Here is a 21,312-nt window from a genome sequence, read left to right on the forward strand (position 1 = left end):
TTCTCTGGGTAGGTCTGCCACAGGCTCCCAGCATCATCTTGAGCGAGTTGCTTGAGCTCCCTCCACCTTGATTTCTCTTCTCTAGAGTGGCTATAAAATGCTTTCCTAGCTTAGTTCCCCCCCCCCCCCCCCTCCCCCCCCTTGGTCAGAGTGTTCAAGTGAAATGGAAGCTAGCAGAGGGCATCCTGTCAACACATCAGAAGGGTAAATACCAGGGAGGGAGAAGAGCTACTTAAGCTGCAGAACAAATAGCTATTAATAGGAGGTGGGTACAGATGAGAGAGGAATCCAGAGGAAGTTTCTCCCCATCAGAGCAGTCAAGTTCCAGAGCAGCCTTCCAGGATGAGTCAGAGGGGAGGCTGGCCTGGTTCAGAAGGTACACTTCTACCCCTCCTCAAAGTGCATCACATGTGGGCCAAAGCTGCCTGCTGAGACCTTCCCTGCTGCTGCTGCTGCCTGCAGGGACCTGATGTTGTTTAGTCTGGAGCAGAGGAGGCTGAGGGAGAGCTCATTGCTCTCTGCAGCTCCCTGAGAGGAGGCTGCAGTGAGCTGGGGGTTGGGCTCTGCTCCCTAGTCTCAGGTGTAGAAGAAGAGGCAATGGCCTGGAATTGTGCCAGGGGAGGCTTAGGTTGGAAATGAGGAAAAATTTCTTGGCTGCAGGAGTGGTCAGGGCCTGGCAGAGGCTGCCCAGGGAGGTGGTGGAGTCCCCATGCCTGGAGGGGTTCCAGAGCCCTGTGGCCGTGGCACCTGGGGCCACGGTTTGGTGGCCATGGTGGGGCTGGGTTGCTGGTTGGCCTGGGTGATCTTAGAGGGCTTTTCCAACCCAAACAATTCCATGGTTCTCTGACTCATCAGTTCTGCTGCAGTGTTGTGGGACTGCACAGAGGCAGCAGTAGGAGAGCTCAGGTGTGGCTTCTCTCTAACGTTTTAGGGACAGAGTCTCTGAAGTGCTGGCAAATGCTCTGGCTGCCTAGGGTGACCCTTGACTGGTCAGTGAGCAGGACTGTGTGGCTTGGCTTCTATTCTAGCAAAGGGCTGGGCTGAGCAGAGCCAGAGGTTTTCTTCCTGTCTGCTGTTTCCTGCCTGCCTTCTAGCTCTTGAGACAGGGCAAGGGCAGAGGGTGGAAAGCAGACGGTGGGGGTCGTTGACAGCTTTCCCACCCAGGCTGCTGGCTGAGTTTGGTTTTCTTTCTAAAGGTTGCCAAGGATCAAACATCACTTCTGGCTGTTCCAACACCACTTCTGGCTGTTAAAGGTTGAAGTCTTTCAATCTTCAGACACTTCCCCACTCCTTTTGTGGTGCTGCAGGTTGCCAGATGGATGCCAGAGACAAGCAGCTCTTGCGCTCGATGCGCCTGGAGCTCAGCACGGAGGTGCTGGTGGATGGAGTTGTGATTCAGTACCTCTACCAAGAAGGGATCCTCACAGACAGCCATGTCCAAGAAATAAAAGCCCAGACCACCACCCAGAGAAGAACCATGATGCTCCTTGATATTCTCCCCACCAGAGGACCCAAGGCCTTTGATGTGTTCCTGGACTCCTTGCAGGAGTTCCCGTGGGTGAAAGAGAAGCTGGTGGTGAAGCGCAGGGAGACGACGGTGCAGGATCCTGCAGGTAAGGCCAGGACTGGGGCTGCTGGTACTTTGGGGCTTGTTCTGAAGCTGTGATCTGAGAGTATTGGAGGTGCCAGGAATTTCAGGTGATGCACCATGCAGATACTGAGCACGAGGCCAAGGAAAGGGGACAGGCTGAATTTCCTTGAAGCTGGGAAGTGTTGCAAAGTTTGGGGAAGGAGCAGGGTTGAGCCCCAGGAGAGAGCAGAAGCTGTCTTGGGGGAGGCTGGGATGTAGGAGGACCTGGGCTCTGTTACCTCAAAGGGGATGGACTATAAGAAGTAGTTTTAAGTAGCAGCAGCAGCAGATGTCCCTTCACCATCCACAGCTCATCATTGCTCAGCTTCTGTGTGTTTCAGAGTGCTTTGTTTCACAGGCAGGACTCGATGAGCTCAGAGATCTTCTCCAGCCTCAGTAATCTGTGATTCTGGATGGTTTCTGTTGCCAGAGCCTGCATCTGCTGACTCTTCTTTGGGGTTTCCCATCATTTCCATGCAGGAGCAGGTGCTACTGAGGCTTTGGTTTGCTTACTGTGTTTAGGGGAGTGGAAGTGCCACCGTGAGCAGCCCTTGCCTGCTTTGAAAGCAAGTGTAGGAGCTGGCTGGCTGAGTGGATGCTTTGTAGCCTGCTTTACTCAAACCTTTGGCTTCCTGACATTGCAGTGTGCTGTTGGGATGAGCTTTCTGGACTTGGTGCCTGTGCAGAAGTGAGTTCTTTAGCAGTGTGGCCACACAGCTGTGGAGCAGTTTTGAAGTCAGCACAAGAGGGTCAGGCTGCTTGGGGCTCTGAGCAACCTGCTCAAGCTGCAGAGGTCTCTGCTGGCTGCAGGAGGCTTGGACTAGATGACCTTTCCAAGTCCCTTCCAACCCCAAGCATTCTGTCTTTCTATCATTCTTGGCCTTGAATCCTGGCAGCCTGCCCTGGCTGCTAGCCTCCTGGTGCCAGCAAGGCCTCACTTAGGAACATTGTTTCCAAGCAGTTTGATTAACCTTTCTCCAAGCCCTGCTCTCCCCTTCCCTCCCCTCCATTTAAGTTTGGTCATCTTAGCAGCTGGACAGGAGCCAGCAATGGGCTGCCAGTGCCCACTGCCAGAGATGGAGAGAGGGGATCTGCCCCTCTGCTCTGCTCTGGGGAGACCTCACCTGCAGGGCTGTGTCCAGCTGAGGAGTCCCCAGTACAAGAGAGACAGGGACCTGATGGAGAGGGTCCAGAGGAGGCCACAAAGAGGAGTGGAGAACCTCTCCTACAAGGACAGGCTGAGAGAGTTGGGGCTGTTCAGCCTGGAGAAGAGAAGGCTCTGGGGAGACCTCAGAGCTGCATTTCAGTATATGAAGAGGAGCTAGAGGCAGGCTGGGGAGGGACTGCTCAGAAGGGGCTGTGGGGATAGGCCCAGGGGCAGTGGTTGGGAACTGGAGCAGGGCAGAGTGAGGTTGGACATCAGGAGGAAGCTCTGCACAGGGAGGCTGGGGAGACACTGGCACAGGCTGCCCAGGGAGGTGGCTGAGGCTCCATCCCTGGGGACATTCAGGATCAGCCCTGATGTGGCCCTGGGCAGCCTGGAGGTGTCCTTGTTGAGTACAGGGGGGTTGGACAAGAAGATCTCTGAGGGTCCCTTCCAACCTGCTGCAGTCTGTGCTTCTGGGGTGGGATTTTCCCAGTGTCAGTGTGCTTTGGCTTTGCATCAGGCTGAAAGCCTATGGAGATGGCTGATGAAGACCAGTTGATCCTTGAGGGTCCCTTCCAACCTGATGCAGTCTGTGACCATCCTGTGCTCCCCTGTCCCACTCTGCTGCTCACTCAAGAGTGTTTTGCCCAGGTCTGCTGTCCAACCTGACATTATCTTAGCTGAGGAGATTTTGAATGGAATGTGAGGGGCAGCTTGTCTTTCTGTTGTGAGCCTGTGGCCATTGCTTTATGCTGGCTCCCAAATGGGTGCACAGCTCTCAGGATTCAGGCAATCGATGTCCTGTGCTGCCCAGAGAGAGGAAAGCTCTGCAAGCCTTCAGCACAATGCAGACTTGCTGCCCTGGGCCTGCTGGAGGAGACCTTGCTTGCTGTGCTGACACCTCCTGTCGTGCTGACTCTCTTGGTTTGCTTCTCCTATCAGCCTGCTTGTTTGCTATTGCTGGGTGAGCTGTGGAACCATCCTCCCAGTTGCAGAACCTGCCCCCACACAGAACCAGCACACACACACTCAGGAGCAAGTGGTCTGGTACTAGAAGAATTGTTTCCCATTGTTGTTCTCTGGATCATCCTGGGGCTTGCTTTGTCTGCTTCCCCATGGCCCCTGCCTGACAGGTTGGATTTACTCCTCTCAGGTCCTCTGGCCTCCACTGGGCTTGGTAATCCTATTGCCAAAGCTTGGCTGCAGCTCAGGGAAGGCTTCCAGATGAGATCAAAGGTTACTGTCGTTCTCGCTGTGGCAAGGCAGAGCAGGAGCAGAGGCAGCCAGCCAAGTCTGTCTGAATATTGAGGGATGTTCTTTAGGTGCCAAAGGAAGGGAGCACCATCTGTGCCCTGATAAATGCTGAGTGCACCCTGGAATGCACTGGGAACTGTAAGCAGCAGCACCTGTGCTGATTGCATGCAAGGAGATGTGGTTTGGGGTGAAGAGCCTCCCTTTGCATCCTCAACAACAAACTTGTAGGCTTTTGTCCCAGCAGAGTGCTCCAGCAGGTTCTTGGCCCTGAGCAAGGAAAAGCCCCTGGCACCAAGACACCCACAGCATACTTTCAGTGCAATGTGTTCTTCAGTGCCCTGCTGGAGAGCCTCTCCCCTCCCCCTCTGGAAGCAGTGATGGTTTGTCTGTGACAGTGTCCTTGAAAGAGTCCATTTGGAGTGCAGAAAGGCTGCCACATGCACACTGCCTTTGTTCACACCTCGAAGCTCTCCAGATGTAGCTCAATACCATGGCCTCAGGCTTTAAAGTCTTGCTTTCTTTTTTCCCTTTGAATCATCCATGCTTGTGGAAGGCTCCTGCCTGCTTTTCACTTCTTTATGCTCCATTAAGATCCTCTTTGCTCAAGCAGAATGCCCTCAGTTTTCACAGGTCCTTTGCAGGACTAAGGACTGCTGCCAAGCTGTTCCTTGAAGCTTCCCTGGAGGTGCTCAGGGCCAGGCTGGATGAGGCCCTGAGCAGCCTGGGCTGGTGGGAGGGGATTTAAACCGGATGATCTTTAAGGTCCCTTCCAACCCAACCCATGCTGTGAATCTGTGATGCCTTTCACTTCTCCCTGCCTTTTTCAGCTCAGTAAAAGCAGACTGTTAGGGCTTTTTCCCTCTGAATGTCAAAACCTGTGGCCCATGCACAGGGATTTCTCTGTGTAGGCCTTTGGGTGATGGTCCTCCTCAAGAGCTCATGCACAAACAGCACAAACTCAGCACTGTTTGGTGAGAACTGAGACAGAGCAAGGTGCCAGGAAGCTCCCCCACACTGCAGTGCCAAGAAGAGGGAAAGGACCAGGAGGAAATGGAATCAGGTTGGCTTGGATGTGCCTTCCAAGAGGATGGATGAGACAAAGCTTTGTGTCTGATTTGGGAAGGGAAAGCTGAGAGCAAATGGTCCCAGTCTCTATGGGGCACAAAGGTGAAGATCTGGAGGGGGGAGAGTGCCCCTGGCCTCTATGCCAGTGGGACTGAGAGGTTGGTCTTGGTGATCCCAAGGGTCTGTTCCAACCTCAACAGTTCTATGGTGCATTTTCTTCAAAGAGATCAAGCTTCCCAGCCTTGCTTCAGCTGAGTTTGTTGGTTCCCAGTCAAAGAGAACAAACAAAAATCACCACTGTGGTTCTTAAGCATTTCATTTATTTTCTTCCCTTAGTGAAAATCCAAACCCCAAAAATCCCAAACCAAAGCAACCAACCAAAGTCCCAGCAGAACAAAAAGAGCCCAGGCCAACAGAACCAACCAAACAGCAATTTCAGGGCAGAACTAAAGCCCTTTTTGGTTGTGTAGTGTCAATATCCTCTGCTGTATGGAACAGCTTTGAAATGGAAGCCAAAGTCTGACCTAAATGAGAGACTGCCACTGACTCACCAGGAGCCTGTGGGCCATGGACTTATTGATCCCCACGTTGTGTAACTGAGTGAAATGGTCATGGAGCAGCTTAGAGTGTAACAATAAACTGGCCCCAGAATCAGCCCTGCTTGCAAACAAAGGAACTTTGAGGCCTGGGATATCCTGAGTTGTATTGCTGACCTAAAAAGAGAAGTTCCATGGAGCACAGAAGAGCCTAATCCTGCAGAGCACAAGGAATCAGGGGAGTGATGTGCAGGCAGGTAGGGCCACCTGCACCTCTAGAACTGCAGAAGATAGCCAAGGTGGAGTCACCATCCCTGGAGGTGTTCAAGATATGTGTGGGACATGGTTTAATGGCCATGGTGGTCTTGACTTGAAGGTTGGACTTGATGGTCTTAAAGGTCTCTTCCAGCTGAACCAATTCCATGATTCTACAAGATTCCTTCCCCTTGCTTGCTCACTTTATGCACAGGACATTCCTCTTGCCTAGAGTCACCTTTCTCCTCTCTTACTTGCACCTGTCAGGTGGCCACAGCTCTGAGGAAACCTTCTCTTAAGGTAGGCAAAGCATCTGTGTAAAGCTCCAGACTGTCAAGAAGGGAATGTAAAGTCTTGTGCTTTGGGAGGTGAACATTTCTGAGCCTGACTGATTTCCAGGTGGCAGTGACAGGGTGCTGGGCCAGCTCCTTTAATTACACCAGCACCTAGAGAGGTTGGACCAGGTCATCCTGGGGTCCCTTCCAGCATGGCCTTCTGTGACTCTGTGTGATAAAAACACTCTGCAGAGGGGCACTGCAGGACTGAGACCATTCTAAACACCACCCCAAGGCTTGAATCATTCTAAACACTACCCCAAGACTTAGACCATTCTAAACACCACCCCAAGACTTGAATCATTCTAAACACCACCCCAAGACTTGAATCATTGTAAAAGCCACCCCAAGACTCAGACCATTCTAAACACTACCCCAAGACTTAGACCATTCTAAACAGCACCCCAAGACTCAAACCATTCTAAACACTACCCCAAGACTTAGACCATTCTAAACAGCACCCCAAGACTCAAACTACTCTAAACACCACCCCAAGAATTAAATCATTCTAAACAGCACCCCAAGACTTAGACCATTCTAAACATCAACTCAAGACTCAAACCATTCTAAACAGAACCCCAAGACTCAAACCATTGTAAACACTACCCCAAGACTTAGACCATTCTAAACAGCACCCCAAGACTCAAACTACTCTAAACACCACCCCAAGACTCAAACTACTCTAAACACCACCCCAAGACTCAAACCATTCTAAACTCCACCCCAAGACTCAAACCATTCTAAACACCACCCCAAGACTTGAATCATTGTAAACACCACCCCAAGACTCAAACCATTCTAAACACCACCCCAAGACTCAAACCATTCTAAACACCACCCCAAGACTCAAACCATTCTAAACTCCACCCCAAGACTCAGACCATTCTAAACATCAACTCAAGACTCAGACCATTGTAAACACCAAGCACAGCTTTTGCAGATCAAAGCTCCTGCTGTAGGAAGAGCTAACAAGAACAGTCTGAGTCTGTGTTGTTGGTGTGAAAAGAAGAAACATTCCCCTTTTTTCTGCCCCAGTTTGAATAAGCTTTGGCCTTTGTCAGGCCCATAAATCTTCAGTGCAGTATTAGAATCCTTGTGAGAGGCTGCAGCTGTTGGCACCAGAACTCCACTCTTTCTAGGAACAGCTAACTGCTACCCAGTATTTCTTTGCAGCAGCTCCTACCAATCAGATCAATCTAGAAGCTCCAGCAGCATCTGTTTATGAAGATGCTTTTGTCATCTCTCCCCCCTTGGGAATTGCTCTGCCCAAGGGTTTGATGTCTGCCCCTGCTGCCAGCCAGTGGTTTACTTGTCCAAGTGTTGGTGCTGCACCTCTTTGTGGTGCTGCTGCTTTCCCCACCCCAGCTGCAATCCCCAGTGTTGGGACAGAGGAGAGCCTGGGATGGCAGCCTGTGCCTTTGCCTTTGCCAAAGGAATCCTGCAGCAGCCCTGGCAAGTGTGAGAGAGTGTGGGGCATGGAGCTGGCTTGGCAAGGGCAACTTTCTGCTGCCTGACTTCCTGTGGTTGTTATGGTGCCCTCTCAGCAGCCTGCATCAAGGTGCTGGTAGACTTGGGGGAGTCTGGTTGGGGTTTCTTTTGGGGTCTTTTTTTGGATCTGAACATATTTCAGTGTGGTTGGGGTTGTTGTTTCTCCCCTCCCTGGAGGTGTGGGGAGTGTGTTGTGTCATATAGCTATATAAAGCTTGGTGTTGTGTAAGGCTTGGGATGGAGCCTGCCAGTGCAGGACAGGAGAGAGCCGGCAGCAGTCCTGCCCTCCCCCCCAGCTTCCCCCACGTCCCTTTGCCACAGCTGCCCTGGAGCTTTCTAGGAGTGGGGATTCAAATGCTTTAGGACATGGGGAAGTCTCATCTCTTCTTGTCTGCTTCCTGCCCTCTTCCTATCCTGCTGCCTCCATGTCTGAGGCAGTGAGGGAACAGCCTCATCTCTTGCCCTTCCCGTTTGGCTGTCAGATAGGAGAGCAGCTGAGGAATTCCTTCTCTGTCTCTAGAATGGGGGACAGAAGACAGTGGTGGTGGGGGGGGGGGGGGTTGTTGGGGTTTTTTTTCCTCTTTCTTCTCTTTCCCTCCCCTCTCTTGTCCAGTCCAGTGGCAGGAGGAGTTTCCTCCCATGAATGTCTGAAGGAAAGGGATGGGCTTAGCAGCCTTGGCCACACTGGATTGAGCTGGAGGTGAAGGAATGCCCTTGTGCCTGGAGGCTATAGAAGCCTGTTTCTGGAGAGATCCAAAGGCACCCTCGAATCTCCCCAGGTCTTTCCCACTCTCCCATCTGCCCTGCAAGTCCAGTGCTCCATTTGCAGCCTTGGCTTCCTGCCTGCCCCACAGATCTGTGCAGCTGGACCCGAGGTCTGTGCACACACTGCTGACAGCATGCAGCATGGCATGGACAAGCAGTCAGCCCCCCAGGGCCTGCAGAGCCTTCTCTGGGGGGGATTTTGGCTTTAGTTTGGGTAGAAACCTAAGAATTTCATTTGATTTTTTTTCTCCTACAGCTTGTTTTGGGTTTTGTTTGCCCCCTTAGTGAGCAGCTGTGCTTATGCTGCTGACAGCTCTCAGGTGATTCTCCCCCTCTCCTCTGCTCTCCTCAGACCCCACCTGCAGTACTGCCTCCAGTTCTGGGGCCCCCAGCACAAGAAGGACCTGGAGCCTGTTGGACCTCTTTGTTAGCCACCTGGGTGCTGAGAGGGGCTGGATCTGGAGGAAGTCTGTAGGTGAATTCACTGTGCACACTTGTCAGTTTGTGTTCTCAGAGCTGAACTAAAGCAGGAAGGCAGGATGAGAGCAGACCTTGGCAATCATTTGACCCAGGAGAGCAGGACTGCTTCTCAGAGGGATCTCAGCCAGCAAGAACCTCATGATGGCCAGCAGAAGTAAGTGTAAAGTCCTGCAGCTGGGCTAGCAAACCCCTGCAGAAGAGCACAAGGTGGGCACTGACCAGTTGCAGCTCTGCAGAAAACAAGCTGCATGTCTTGCTGGGCAGAAGGTAGCTGGTGAAGATTAACCACACACAGGGCTGCAGCAGCAAGAGCAAAGCCAGCAGGCTGAGGGCAGCTGGTTATTCCCCTGTGCTTGGTGCTAGGAGGGTGTGTTTAAATACTGCCTCTAACTTTATGCCACCAGCACAAGAGAGACTGAGAAACCAGAGTGCTGTGGAGCACCCCTGAAGTGCTGAGCTTAACATGAAGTACACTACAAGGCTGAGAGAGTAGAGTTTGTTCTTGGAGGAGGCCAAGCTGACTCAGAAAAGGTAGAGTCAGACTCTCCCAACTGGTGCACAGCAAAAGCAAAAGGCAAAGGAGTGGCAGCCTCCAGCTGTAGCAGGGGAAATTCTGTTTGGCTGTGAGGAAAGCAAAATCACAACACAGCTCAAGCAGTGGCCACCAGAGCTTTTGGCCCAAGCAGCTTCATGGATTCATAGAATGGCTTGAGTTGGAAGGGACCTTAAAGATCATCCAGGCCACCACCAACCCAGCCCCACCGTGGCCACCAAACCATGGCCCCAGGTGCCATGGCCACAGGGCTCTGGAGCCCCTCCAGGCATGGGGACTCCACCACCCCCCTGGGCAGCCTCTGTCAGTCCCTGACCACTCCTGCAGCAAAGAAATCTTTCCTCTTCTCCAGCCTAACCCTCCCCTGGCACAGTCTCAGGCCATTTCCTCTCTTTCTATCACCTGAGACTAGTGAGAAGAGCCCAACCCCAGCCCACTGCAGCCTCCTCTCAGGGAGCTGCAGAGAGCAATGAGCTCTCCCTCAGCCTCCTCTGCTCCAGACTAAACAACCCCAGTTCCCTCATCAGAGGAGGCCATGTGTGCCATGTCTGGAACAGTGAAATGAATCACCTCAGGTGCAGAGGCAAAAGGCAGTCGCTCAAAACAAGGTGTGACGTAGAATCAAGATAGAGAGGATGCACTGTTAGCTAATCATCCCCACTCCAGGCCTGTCACAGAATCACAGAATGGTTGGCTTGGGAGGGACTTCTGAACAGCATCCACTCCAACCCCCCTGCCAGAGAAGGATCAGCCAGGGCAGATCACACAGCAACACATCCAGAGGGGGTTGGAAAGTCTCCCTGTAAGGAGACTCCACAACCTCTCTGGGCAGGGCTCCAGCACCCTCACCAGGAAAAGGTTTCTCCTCATCTTGAGGTGGAACTTCCTGGGTTCCAGTTTGTGTCCCTTGCCCCTTGTTCTACCACTGGGCACCAGTGACAAGAGCCTGGCCCCAGCTTCTTGCCCCCCATGCCTCAGATCTTCGTAAGCATTGCTCAGATCCCCTCTCAGCCTTCTCTTCCCCAGGCCAAGCAGCAGCCCCAGGGCTCTCAGCCTTTCCTCCTCACACAGAGGTTGCTTATCTCACACTTCCAAAGCCTGATCCTGCCATAGTTTGAGGGTGGTAAGCTCCCTTCCCCCTTTAAGAGTGCTGGATTTACTCCCTGCCCTTATGAGCACTGTCTGTGTTCTCTCCAAGGCCTTCCTCCTCAAACATCAAAACAGCCCAACCCTGAGAGCCTGTTGCTTCCATTAGCAGTGGATGGCTTCTCCCAGCCACTCCCAGCTGTGCCATCCCTCCAACTCATATCAGGCTGCCTCCTTCCAGAGCTTCTTGAGGAACATGAAGGCATTCCCATATTGTTGAGTTACACTTCTGCCCTCCACAGTTCCTCCCCTGCCCTCTCAGGGTTAATGACTGCACTCAAAGTGGTGGAGCACCAGAGAAGTGGGCTTGGCATCTAAAACACACAAAAAGAGGAAACAAGAAGAAAATTAGCTGTGTGCATTGGTGCCCCCTTGGTTTCAGTGTGGTGCTGTGGCAGTGCAGGGCACAGCCCAGCAGAGCACTGAGCTTGTTTTCTTCTTTAATCTTTTATGTTTGCTGCCTCTTTGCTGCAGCTTCTCCTTTTAAATGGCTTTCAAAGATCAGCATTCTGAGCAGCATGCCAGGATATTGAAACAGCTCCCCTGGCCCCTTCCACCTTCCCCCCCTGTGGCTTTCTAACCTTTATTTGCTGTCAAGCTGGAGCTCTGATTTTCTGCATCCTACCAATACTGCATGCATCTGAACCTTGCTCTCCCTGCTTGTTCCTCTCATCCCTTCCAGTGCTGTGCAGCTCCTTTCCACTCCCAGCCTTGCTGGATCAGCATGGAGAGCTGTCTCCTGGCTCAAGTAGGTCAGCATCTCCAAGCCCCTCTACCAAATGCAGTGTCTGTGGTGGGCTGGTTGCTGTTGGCTGTGCTGTGTTACAACCTCCATGTCTGTTTTCCTCCCCTGAGCTGCTTTGCTGGTAGTGCCCAGGCCTCCTGCAGTGCCTCACCTTCCTTTGAGGCTTAGCAGCACCCCCACTGCAGGTAGGTGCTCTGAGTGCAGCCAAATGGATGCTGTTGAGCTGCTGCCAGCCTTGGCCTGCTGCTCCTACCTCGAAACCATTTTTACCTTGACCCCAAGCTGCTGCTTTTTGTGGGGCTGCCTCTTTGGTTAGCTGGGCTGCAGTCCTCTCACCGGTGCCCCAACCAGGAGAGCAGAGCCATGGGGGAGTTTCATTCCCTCTTCTAGTGCTAATTTGAAGTGTGGCCTTGGGCAAGTGGCTGCTGCTCTGCTTTCCCCTCTGTTCACTGGAGGCAGTGATACTCATTTCTGCCTCAGCTGTAGTATGAAAGCAGAGGGCTGCTGGACCCACAGGACCTGCTGTAACTAGCTGCAGTGGGGATGGTGGAGCATTTCTTAATCACTTTCTGTGTATTTTTATTGTCCCCCCTCCCAGGCCAGATGGATTTGAAATTTATAGTTCCAAGAAACTGGATTCCTCTGTTCATACTGTTCATAGTCTATGGCTGCCTTGCTCCCCCAGCCCCCTCCTTTTTCCTTTCCTTTTTTTCCCCCTGCTCTTCAGCATGAGGGTATCTAATTTAATAAGAGATTCAATCAGCTGGAATGTGCACACTGGGAAGTGACTGACAGCAGAGGCTTCCCAGGGAGACCAGGCACACCAGCAGGCTTGGGGAGAGAAAAAGGAGGAGGCAACTGCAAAAGCAAAGATGCCTAATGCAGTTACCATACTAATAACACCCCCAAAATGAACAGCCTGCTCTCTTTCCCCAGCCTGCTGAAGTGTGGTGGTGCTTCAGAGCTCATCACTTCCCTCACTTGGAGGCTTAATGCTTTCTGACAGGTGACAGGTTTGGTGGCATCTTGCTTTTCTCAGCTTAGAAATCCAATCCAATCCAATCCAATCCAATCCAATCCAACCTAATCCAACCTCTCTGTTCACCTGCCTCCCAGGCTGCAAAGGGTTAAGGAGTGCTGAATGCAGACATAGATGGTGCTGTATTGATATTATGTACTTTGTAATAGAAAACAGAGCTATCCAGGTCAAATATCAATAACATTCTATAAGCCTTTCTAGGAAAATATAATTAAAACCATTCAGAGCTGTTTCCCATCACTGAATGTACTGGGTCCTGTTGACTTTGGTCCCACATCTCCAATGTGATATTATTATTGACTTGTAGAGTTCTGCCTGGTTGAGAAACAATGAAAGCCCCACATCAGGTGGTGGTATCCATCTGAGCAGAAATCTTGCCCTCTTGGGGGTTTTTTTGGGCTGTTTTGGGGTGGGTGGTTGTGTTAATTTGTATTTTTGTCTGAAGCAGGGGTCACACTGAAGTGTTTGACCAACAAAAATGGTGGGGGCAGTCCTTCAGCTGGTTTAAATTGGCACAGCCCCACTGCAAGCAGCTAAAGCAGTGGACCATCAGCTAAGAACTTGTCCCAGGTGAAGCAGTTTATTCCTTTGCACCCAAGGCTACAACTTGCAGCCCTGCCTCTGATTTTGTTATCAACCTCTATTGGCTTTTTTGTTGCTGTTCTTCTCCCTCCCCCCCCCCATTTGAGTAGGATTTAGAGTGGGAAGCTCACAAAACTGTTTAAATATTCCAAACAGCGTGAGTTTGCTCTTCTAATTCTGTCCCTCCCGCTCCTCAAAGCCAATACCTGTTTTGTTGTGCTCTCCTCCCCGCTGCAATCGGGAGTGTGTTCCTCCAGGCAGATCATTTTCCTGACAAATGTGTTCTGCATATTCTTAAACCCTGTTTGCTAGCACAGCCTCTTTAAACCAGTGTTATCACAGCCTCCAAGTGAGCATATTGCTGGGAAATGGCTGATACTAGAGCCATTAATTACATTTACTCTGCAGGCTTAGGTTTTTTTTTTGCAGCGATCTGCTGGTAGGATAAATTTTTTTTTGGTGGTGGTTATAACCATGAAATATTCTGCAAATATTACAAGAGCCTAAGAACAAAAAAAAAAATCTGCTCTGCAGAGAGTTTTGTTCTGGCTGTTGGCTGTGGGTAGCTATAGCACTCGATGGCTGTCACACGGTGTGTGATCCGTAGGGAAGATCCTGGAGGGAGTCAGCTGTATGTGGATGTCTGGAAATACCCCAGCCAGAGAGAGAGGGGAAAAAATGGATGGAGCAACTTACCAGGAGTTTAAAGGTTTCATTTGCAGACAGATTCAGTGTGCAGTGGGCTGAGTTTTCCTGCAGTCTGAAGTTTCCTGGAAGTTGGTAGGGATCGTGTGGTAGAAGAGAGGGAAGAATTCAGGCTGCTTCCTTTCTGCTTGACTTGCACTGCGCTGGGTGTGTTTGTGCCTGGGTTAAGAGGACCTAGGCTGAGCATGAACTCCCTCTAAAAACACTCAGGACTGGCTATTTATTGGTTGTGACAGCTAAGAATATTTTTGTGAGCCCATTAATATTTACATAGTTGGGGCTTAATTGTTCCAATAAGGAGCAGCCCTCCGATGGCTGCCGGCAGTGGCAGCGCTCAGGGAGATCTGATGGCTAAATCTGCTCCAGAGGAGATGAGGTAGAAAGAAAACCATTCTGAAAGTATTAAGAGCTGAGGAATACTGCATGTGGAACAACAAAAATTAAAATAGCTGGGTTTTCCTTCAGCAAATACCTTCATAACTTTTGCTAACTTGCTAGATAGATGTGAGCTGGGAGACAGAAAGGCTTCTGTCTGAGCCATAATTATATTCCTCCTGCTGTCAGAACTGCTGTAATTCCGGGGCTGAGCTTTAAACAGAAATTACATCCTAGAGATCATTTCAGCTACTGGCCTCCCTGCTATTTGATCTGAAAACTCAGACATTAATTTGGGTGAATAGGAGCTGCACTTCTGTTTTTATTTTCCAAGCCATTGGAAGTCACCTGCAAATCTCAGGCAGCTCTGAGCCTTTCCTTTTGTGTTGAACTGCTTTTTGTGTGTGTGTGTGTGTGCAATAATAAAAGAATCTCAGTGTTTCTGCTTGAAATGCAGAGGATTTTACCTTCTGTTTCATATTGTAATAACTCTGGGAGTTTGATGTCTGTATCTGCTGTTCCTGGTAGTAGAAACTACCTCAGGTGAAAGGGAACCAGGGTAAATACTTGAGAAAGCTGTAGGGCTCTCCTGGCATTTTCATCAGCTCATGTCATTGGTAATTTCTCTTTTCATGCCTAGCTTAAACATCTCCCCAGCCTCCTTGTGGGTTGATGTCTGTCTTCTCTAAACAGAAAGGTGGTGGTTAAAATATTGGCTAAAGAGGAGATGATTTTGATGGACTGTCCTCTTGCTTTCTTGCCTTGAAACAAAACTGCTTGCAGACACTCAGGGACAAGCAGGCAGGCAGGGCAGTGGCTGTAGAGTTGAATTCACACAGGCAGGGCAGTGGCTGTAGAGTTGAATTCACACAGGCTGGGCAGTGGCTGTAGAGCTGAATTCACACAGGCTGGGCAGTGGCTGTAGAGTTGAATTCACACAGGCAGGGCAGTGGCTGTAGAGCTGAATTCACACAGGCTGGGCAGTGGCTGTAGAGTTGAATTCACACAGGCTGGGCAGTGGCTGTAGAGTTGAATTCACACAGGCAGGGCAGTGGCTGTAGTGTTTAATTCACACAGGCAGGGCAGTGGCTGTAGAGTTGAATTCACACAGGCAGGGCAGTGGCTGTAGATTGTAATTCACATGATTCCCTTTTGCCCCAAATCTATAGTGCTGTGCTGGGCCATTTCAAGAAGGAATATTGATTACAAGCATTAAATGTTCTTTGTTAAAACTCCACTGTTTTAGCACACAGGTGGCAGTAGGAAGATTAAAGCAAGCAGCTACTGAAGGATGAGAGGAGAGAGAACCCTGCTCCCGACCTGCATTACTTCTTTTCACAGCAACTTCCCCCCCCCCATTTTTCACACAATCCATAAACACTCGAGGAAAAAAACAACCTCTAAAACCAGCCCACAGTTAAATCACATTTTTACATGTATCTATAAATTTGGCAGGGCAGAGCCTGCTGCTAGCCTGGGCCTGCCACTTCCCTGCTAATTCTGTCCTTCCAGGCTCCGTGCACAGCATCCCTGCGGCACGCAGGGGGATCGTAACGGCACTGACATCTGCGGCAGCTTCTCTCCTTTATCATTCCTTTCGCTTCTTCCCAGCTGAAAATTAACTGTCCCCCTTCATCTTTGGAATGGTTGTGGAGGGCTGTGATTTTATGATTATTCTCAGGGCCTCCTGAGGTGGTTTAGAATATTGTGTAATGCTTTCTTTTTCTGAGTTCAGAGCCCGGAGTTGCCTGTACCAGAGTGGTTAAGGCATAGGGATACACCCCCTGAAAGTTTCCAGTAACAATTACATTCCAAGAAAGGTGCTAAATATATTGCTACCAAGAATCTCCTGGGTTGGTTTGGTTGGGATTTTTTTGTTTGTTTCCACCACCCCCACCCCCCCCCCCCTCAATCTTTTTGATGTCATTTGGGAGCGACAAAGACATTTTCACTTTGCCTCCTTAAAAAGCATTTAACCAGCCAGAGAAAAATTTGCTTCAGATTCATTTTGTTGGGTTTTTTCCCCCTCTTTAACCTACCCCAGGAAGTTTAATCCTGTGGCAATCACCTGGTCATGAAAACAAAACACAAAGCAAAGCAAAGCAAAGCAAACAGAGGCATAAAAACAATTCCCACTGTGTTGAGCGTGAGTCTTCCTCATGGCAGGGCTGAGGGGCTGGAGCTGCAGGCAGCCCTTCCCTGGTGCAGTGACTCCGAGCCCACGAGAGGCTGCTGGGTGGTGGTGTGCTGCCTGAAAACTTCCCTTACAAAAGGCACAAGCCCCGTGGAAAAAAAAGTACCAGTAAGAAAGAAAGTCAAGTTTCCAAGCTGGCTTGTTTACACTTTGTCATGCAGCAGACGTAAGGCGGCTGGTCGTGTTACGGCCAGTGTTTGTTTTAACGCAGAGATGTGCCACCCTTTTAAACCGCCCTTCGCTTTTTGCTCTGCTTTTGGGACACGGTTTCTAACCCTCGTTTGTTTTCATACGCCCGAAGTGAACGCTGTAAATGGATTCGAAACGATGAGACACATCTTTAGGTCAGCGTTATACTTTACCCCAGCCTATTTCCACCCCCTCCCCTTGCTCGCAGTTGCTTTGCAAAGTCGGAGCAGATGATAATTGCGGCAGTTTGCAGGCAATAACAACCTGCATTTTCTCACAGGAAGCCTTAGTAACGGTGTGACATAACGAAGGTAGAAGCAAATCGAATTAGAGAACCAGCAAACCTTGTGTTTTATAACCCCCAAATAAAATTCTCCAGCAGCAACTAGCCCTGTAATGTAATCCAATCTGGTTTAATACTGAGATTTTTCCAAGAAAGCAGGAAACAGTAAAGGGTAAGGCTTTCAAACCTCTGCTGTTTCGTTTACAGATCCCTTGCGTTAATTTAATGCTTCTAGGGAACTGGGGCTCTTTCTTTTTTCTCAGAATCCCTTCTCTAGGAAATACTGAGTGGTGTGGCGCTCAGAGGCACTCATGGTTTACAACAGATAAGCCAAAGGAGCTGGCTTCAAATTCCACACTTCTCTGAGAAAACAAAACACGCCAGTGCGTGCTTCCCTCTCCAGCGGAGGATTTCTTGCTAGCAGGCTACAGAAAATTTACCTTAGAAGGAGCTTAGCAGACAACCTTCGTGGGCCTTCCATCTCCTCCCCTTCTCCCGTCCCTCCAGTGCATGCACCAGCATCTCGCAGTCCTCTGCAGTCAGGGCTTTTGTAAGCAGAGAAAAAATAAAGAAGAGGTAGGGGGAGAAAAAAAAAAAGAGGACAACAAAAAAAAAAAAGGACAAAAAAAGAGAAAAAGAAAAGCTAGATAAATATTTACAGCTCTTACTTTTGGAGCCTTCCCCTGAAAACGTTTTACTGGCACAAACTTCCCCGCTGCCGCCGGTGTGGCCGGGCCAGCTGCAGCCCCAGCAGATGCAACAACGCCTGCCCCTTCCCGAGCCCTGCCAGTGGGTTTAACTCCTGCTTGAAAAACAAAACCAGAGACACCCACCTGGGCAACTGCATTTTGTGGCTAAAAAAAATGATTTTTGTCTGGGGGGGAAGGAGGAAAAAAATAAATAGGAGGAAGCCCTGAAAGCAGAAGAGTTTGCTTGCGAGATCCCAGCCCGGCTGAGGTCAGCCCTGGGCTTGGTAGCAGCCCTGCTGCCGCAGCTGGAGGAGATGCCTCTTTCGGCCTCCTCGCTCTTTCTTTGCCTCCTTTGCCTGGTTCAAAAAAGGGTTCAGAGTGTGGATTTTGAAAGGAGAGCAGCCCTGGCTCCTGGGTTTTGTTGGCAGTGAGAGGCTGGGGTGCAAGTTGTGGGGTGCGGGCAGAGAGGGCTGCGGGGCTGCTGCCGGTCGCTCAGCAGCCTGGGCTGCCTGATCTGCTTGCGCTGGGGAAGAGCAGCCACCAGCAGCGAGCAGGAGAAGACATCTGGAAGGGGATCATCGCTGGGGACCCACTGCTGGTCCTCAGAGGGGCAGGGGAGAGCAAGAGGTGTGGAGGAGAAGGAGTGAGAGAGGCACAGTGGGAAGGAACAGCTGCCTGACCCCAGGTGCCTGTCCTTCCCACAGACCAAGCATGGCTCTTGGGGAAAACAAGGGAAATGGAGGCTGGGAAGAGGGAGAAGTTCCTATCTTTGGGGGTTGTGTTTTGTTTTGATGGGTTTTGGTGTTTTTTTTTCCCCCTTCTCAAGATCTGAATCAGTAATTAAAACTTTGTGTTAATTGGCAATAAAGTCAAATTCCTTGAATTGGGACTTTGCCTGCAAGGGGGGAGGAAAAGCAAACATTCACTGCCTGCTTTATCACCAGCAAGCTCTTCTGCCTTTGCCTCTGCTCTGCCTAGCATGGGAGATTCTCAGGACCTTTGTTCTTCTGGTGGCACAGAGCATGCTGGTAGATGGAGGCTTTTCCTCTGGCCAGTGATTTTTGTATCCCTATGTAAAGGCAGGGAGAATATCAAAGACTGAGCTGCACCCTCTCCCGGTTCCTGGGTAGGCCCAAAGGATCTCAGATTCACATGGTGGGAGCAGAAACTGGGCAGAAGGGAAGAGGGTTGTCCTGTATAATGTGTTCTTGGTCTCAGTCCCACCTCTGGTGCCATACAGCTTAGGAAAAAAACAAATCAGCAAGTAGCTGTAGCTGTGCCACTGAGAGCCCTGCTGCCACGGCAGGGCAGGTGCAGCTCCCCGGGAGTCCTGCTCACAGTTGAGGCTTTGGCTGTGAAAGTGGTAGTGCATGGGATCCAGGCTGAAGTGGGGTGGTCCTGGTGCTCCAGAGATTCCCCAGGATCAAGGAAATCAAAGGACTCTTCTTCGGGGACAGCTGTTACTGCCTTATAAGCAAAGGGAGACAGAGCTGATGCTGTGGTCGATTAATCACTGCCCTGACTGTCTTCCTTTCTGGGTTTGATGTGGGAGGGAGAGCTCTGCATCTGTTTCATCCACAGGGTCAGTTTGCTTATTAGATGAAATAATATTGAGGAGTGCTGGGAGAGAAAAAAGGAGGAGTTTGTTCTGTGCTGCTCTGACTGGTAGCAATTTTTAGTGCTCCTGGTTTCATTTTCCTTTCGCAGAGGTCCTCGAATCCTGCGCAGAGTTCTTGAGCATGGCCAGGCAGACCCCTACCCATTCTGGAAACAAACTTTGACAAGCAAATTGGCTGCTCTGTCAAAAGTCTGCAAAGGAAACTTCCTCTCCTGGCCCTGCCACTTCCAGATTGTTCCTTTGTTTTGTCATGCTGGGGTGTAAGCTGCTCAGGGCTGGCAGCCTCCTCCCGAGGATGGCTGATTTCTTCTAACCCACGCTGGTCGTTAACTCTTTGGGACAGCATTTTGGGTGGCCAGGCTGTTTTCACTTTGCATGAGCAGGCCTTGGGAAGACATGAGCACAGAAATAGTCTGAAGATGGGCATATGGAAGCAGAGCAAGGCCCATCTGTCTCAGCAGCCTTTTTCCTGTTTGATTCAGTGGCTGGGAGGCCAAGGGAGTGCTGCAGGAGCAGGTCCTGCCCATAGCAGTAGGTTCTCACTGTGCTCCCTCTGCAGGCTGGGGCCTGGGGGCTTCACAGAATGCCAGGTGGGAAAGGACCCCAAGGATCACCTGGTCCAACCTTTCTAGCTGATGGTGGAGTTAAATGAGCTGGCCCAGCATTCTGTCCAGCTGAGTCTTAGAGCTACCCAATGGAGGGGGCTCCACCACTGCCCTTGGGGGATGATTCCAGTGCCTGACTGTGCCCAGGGGGAACATTTCCTTATGGAGTCCCGTGGGAAGCTCCCCAGCAGTAACTTGTCCCCATCACCTCCTGTCTTCTCCGTGGGACTCCTTGTACAAAGAGAATCTCCATCCTCCTGGGAGCCCCTCTTTATGCCCTGGACTGTGGCAACAAGGTCCCCCTTGAGCCTTCTCTCCTGAAGGCTGAACAATCCCAGCTCCCTCAGCCTTTCCTCATGAGTTTGTATCTTGGTGTGGATTTTTCTCTCCCTCAATCTGAGAATGTGCTGCTTGAAATCTGGAGGTTGTGACTGCTGTAACTTGTCTGCCTTCCCCTTCAGGTGCATTTGATGCACCTGTGTTCCCCAGGCATGGTTGTCCTGAAGGAGAGCGAGCAGCCTGCACTCGGTAAGGATGTGGCCTGCAAGGGCCATGCAATAAAAACATCCCCTCCAAGCACAGAGACAAATCCCAGCTCTGCTGAGAGCTTTTCGCTCTTCAATCCCCAGGGCTCCTCCTGGGCTCAGGAGACCTGTGAGCCTTTTTTGCTTTTGGAATTGGCTCTGTAAAGCCATGAAATGAGACTGTTCTAGCCTGACAAAGCCTTCTGATAAGGAGCAGTGGCACCCAGCTGCCTGAGGGTGCCTGCCCGGTGTCATTTACATGCAGCCCTGCTCAGAGCCTCCAAGCGTTTCCCTTTGTCGGTGTGCAGTGCACCACCAGCCAGCTTCACCCACAGAAGGGCAATTGTTGGCTGGCTGTCTCTGCCGTGCAGAAGAGCCCCCAGCAGTGCTAGCTGTGAGTGGCTGCTGCCTTCTGGCCGGCACAGCTTTCCACGTCCGTTGTTTCTTTCCTGCGTGGGATTCATCTGCGAGGGTCGGCAGGAGCAGAGGCTCAGGCACACATGCGGTGGGGTGGAAGCTGCTCGGTGTGGGCAGCCCTCCAGAGCCATCAAAAGAGCTCCTCAGTCTGCTCTTCTGCTGCTTCTCTTCCTCGAATTTCTTGGCACTTAGAAAGCAGATAATAAAACTGTGCTGTCTGCAGACCAGAGTCTTATCCTGTCTCCTGTTAAGCAGTGCTTATTAGTCCATGGCTGCTGGGGGCTGGGGGGGAGTGGGGGTGGGGTTTAAGTTAAGAAGAAAGTTTGCTGGGATGAGAGGCAAGGGTTTGAAACTGGAGCAGGGGAGAGATTCAGGCTGGACGTCAGCAGGAAGTTCTACACAATGGTGAGGCTGTGGAACAAGTCACAGGGATGTGGTTGAGGTCCTAGCCTTGAAGGCTTGCCGTGTCCCTGGGCAGCCTGCTCTAGCTGGAGGTGTCCCTGCTGCCTGCAGCGGGGTGGACAAGATCACCTTTGAGGGTCCCTTCCGAGCCAATCTGTGAAGCTGTGGGAGATAAAAAGGGTTTCTGTGTTGCCCTATAGGTTGTAATAAGGCCTCTGATTGAAAAAATATGGACTAAAACAAGTCAGCTTCGGGGCAAATGTGATAACTCTTGTTTTGTGAGGGGTTTTC

The 21,312-nt window shown here is 50.9% G+C and overlaps 1 protein-coding gene across 2 annotated transcripts in view; it reads left to right on the plus strand.

The window, feature by feature from the left end:
- CRADD (CASP2 and RIPK1 domain containing adaptor with death domain) overlaps positions 1-21,312 on the plus strand; it is a 60,116-nt gene that overhangs the window by 2,899 nt on the left and 35,905 nt on the right. The window contains exon 2 of one of the 2 annotated variants that reach the window (XM_068142836.1): positions 1,197-1,613. In XM_068142836.1, coding sequence (XP_067998937.1) covers positions 1,316-1,613 — 298 coding nt within the window. In that variant the 5' untranslated portion in view covers positions 1,197-1,315. The remainder of the gene's footprint in view (positions 1-1,196; positions 1,614-21,312) is intronic. The other variant, XM_068142837.1, reaches the window with a different exon arrangement.

Source organism: Melanerpes formicivorus, unplaced genomic scaffold (genome assembly GCF_026170545.1).
Source record: "Melanerpes formicivorus ecotype bairdi unplaced genomic scaffold, bMelFor1.0.p_v2 SCAF_8, whole genome shotgun sequence".
Taxonomy (NCBI): domain Eukaryota; kingdom Metazoa; phylum Chordata; class Aves; order Piciformes; family Picidae; genus Melanerpes; species Melanerpes formicivorus.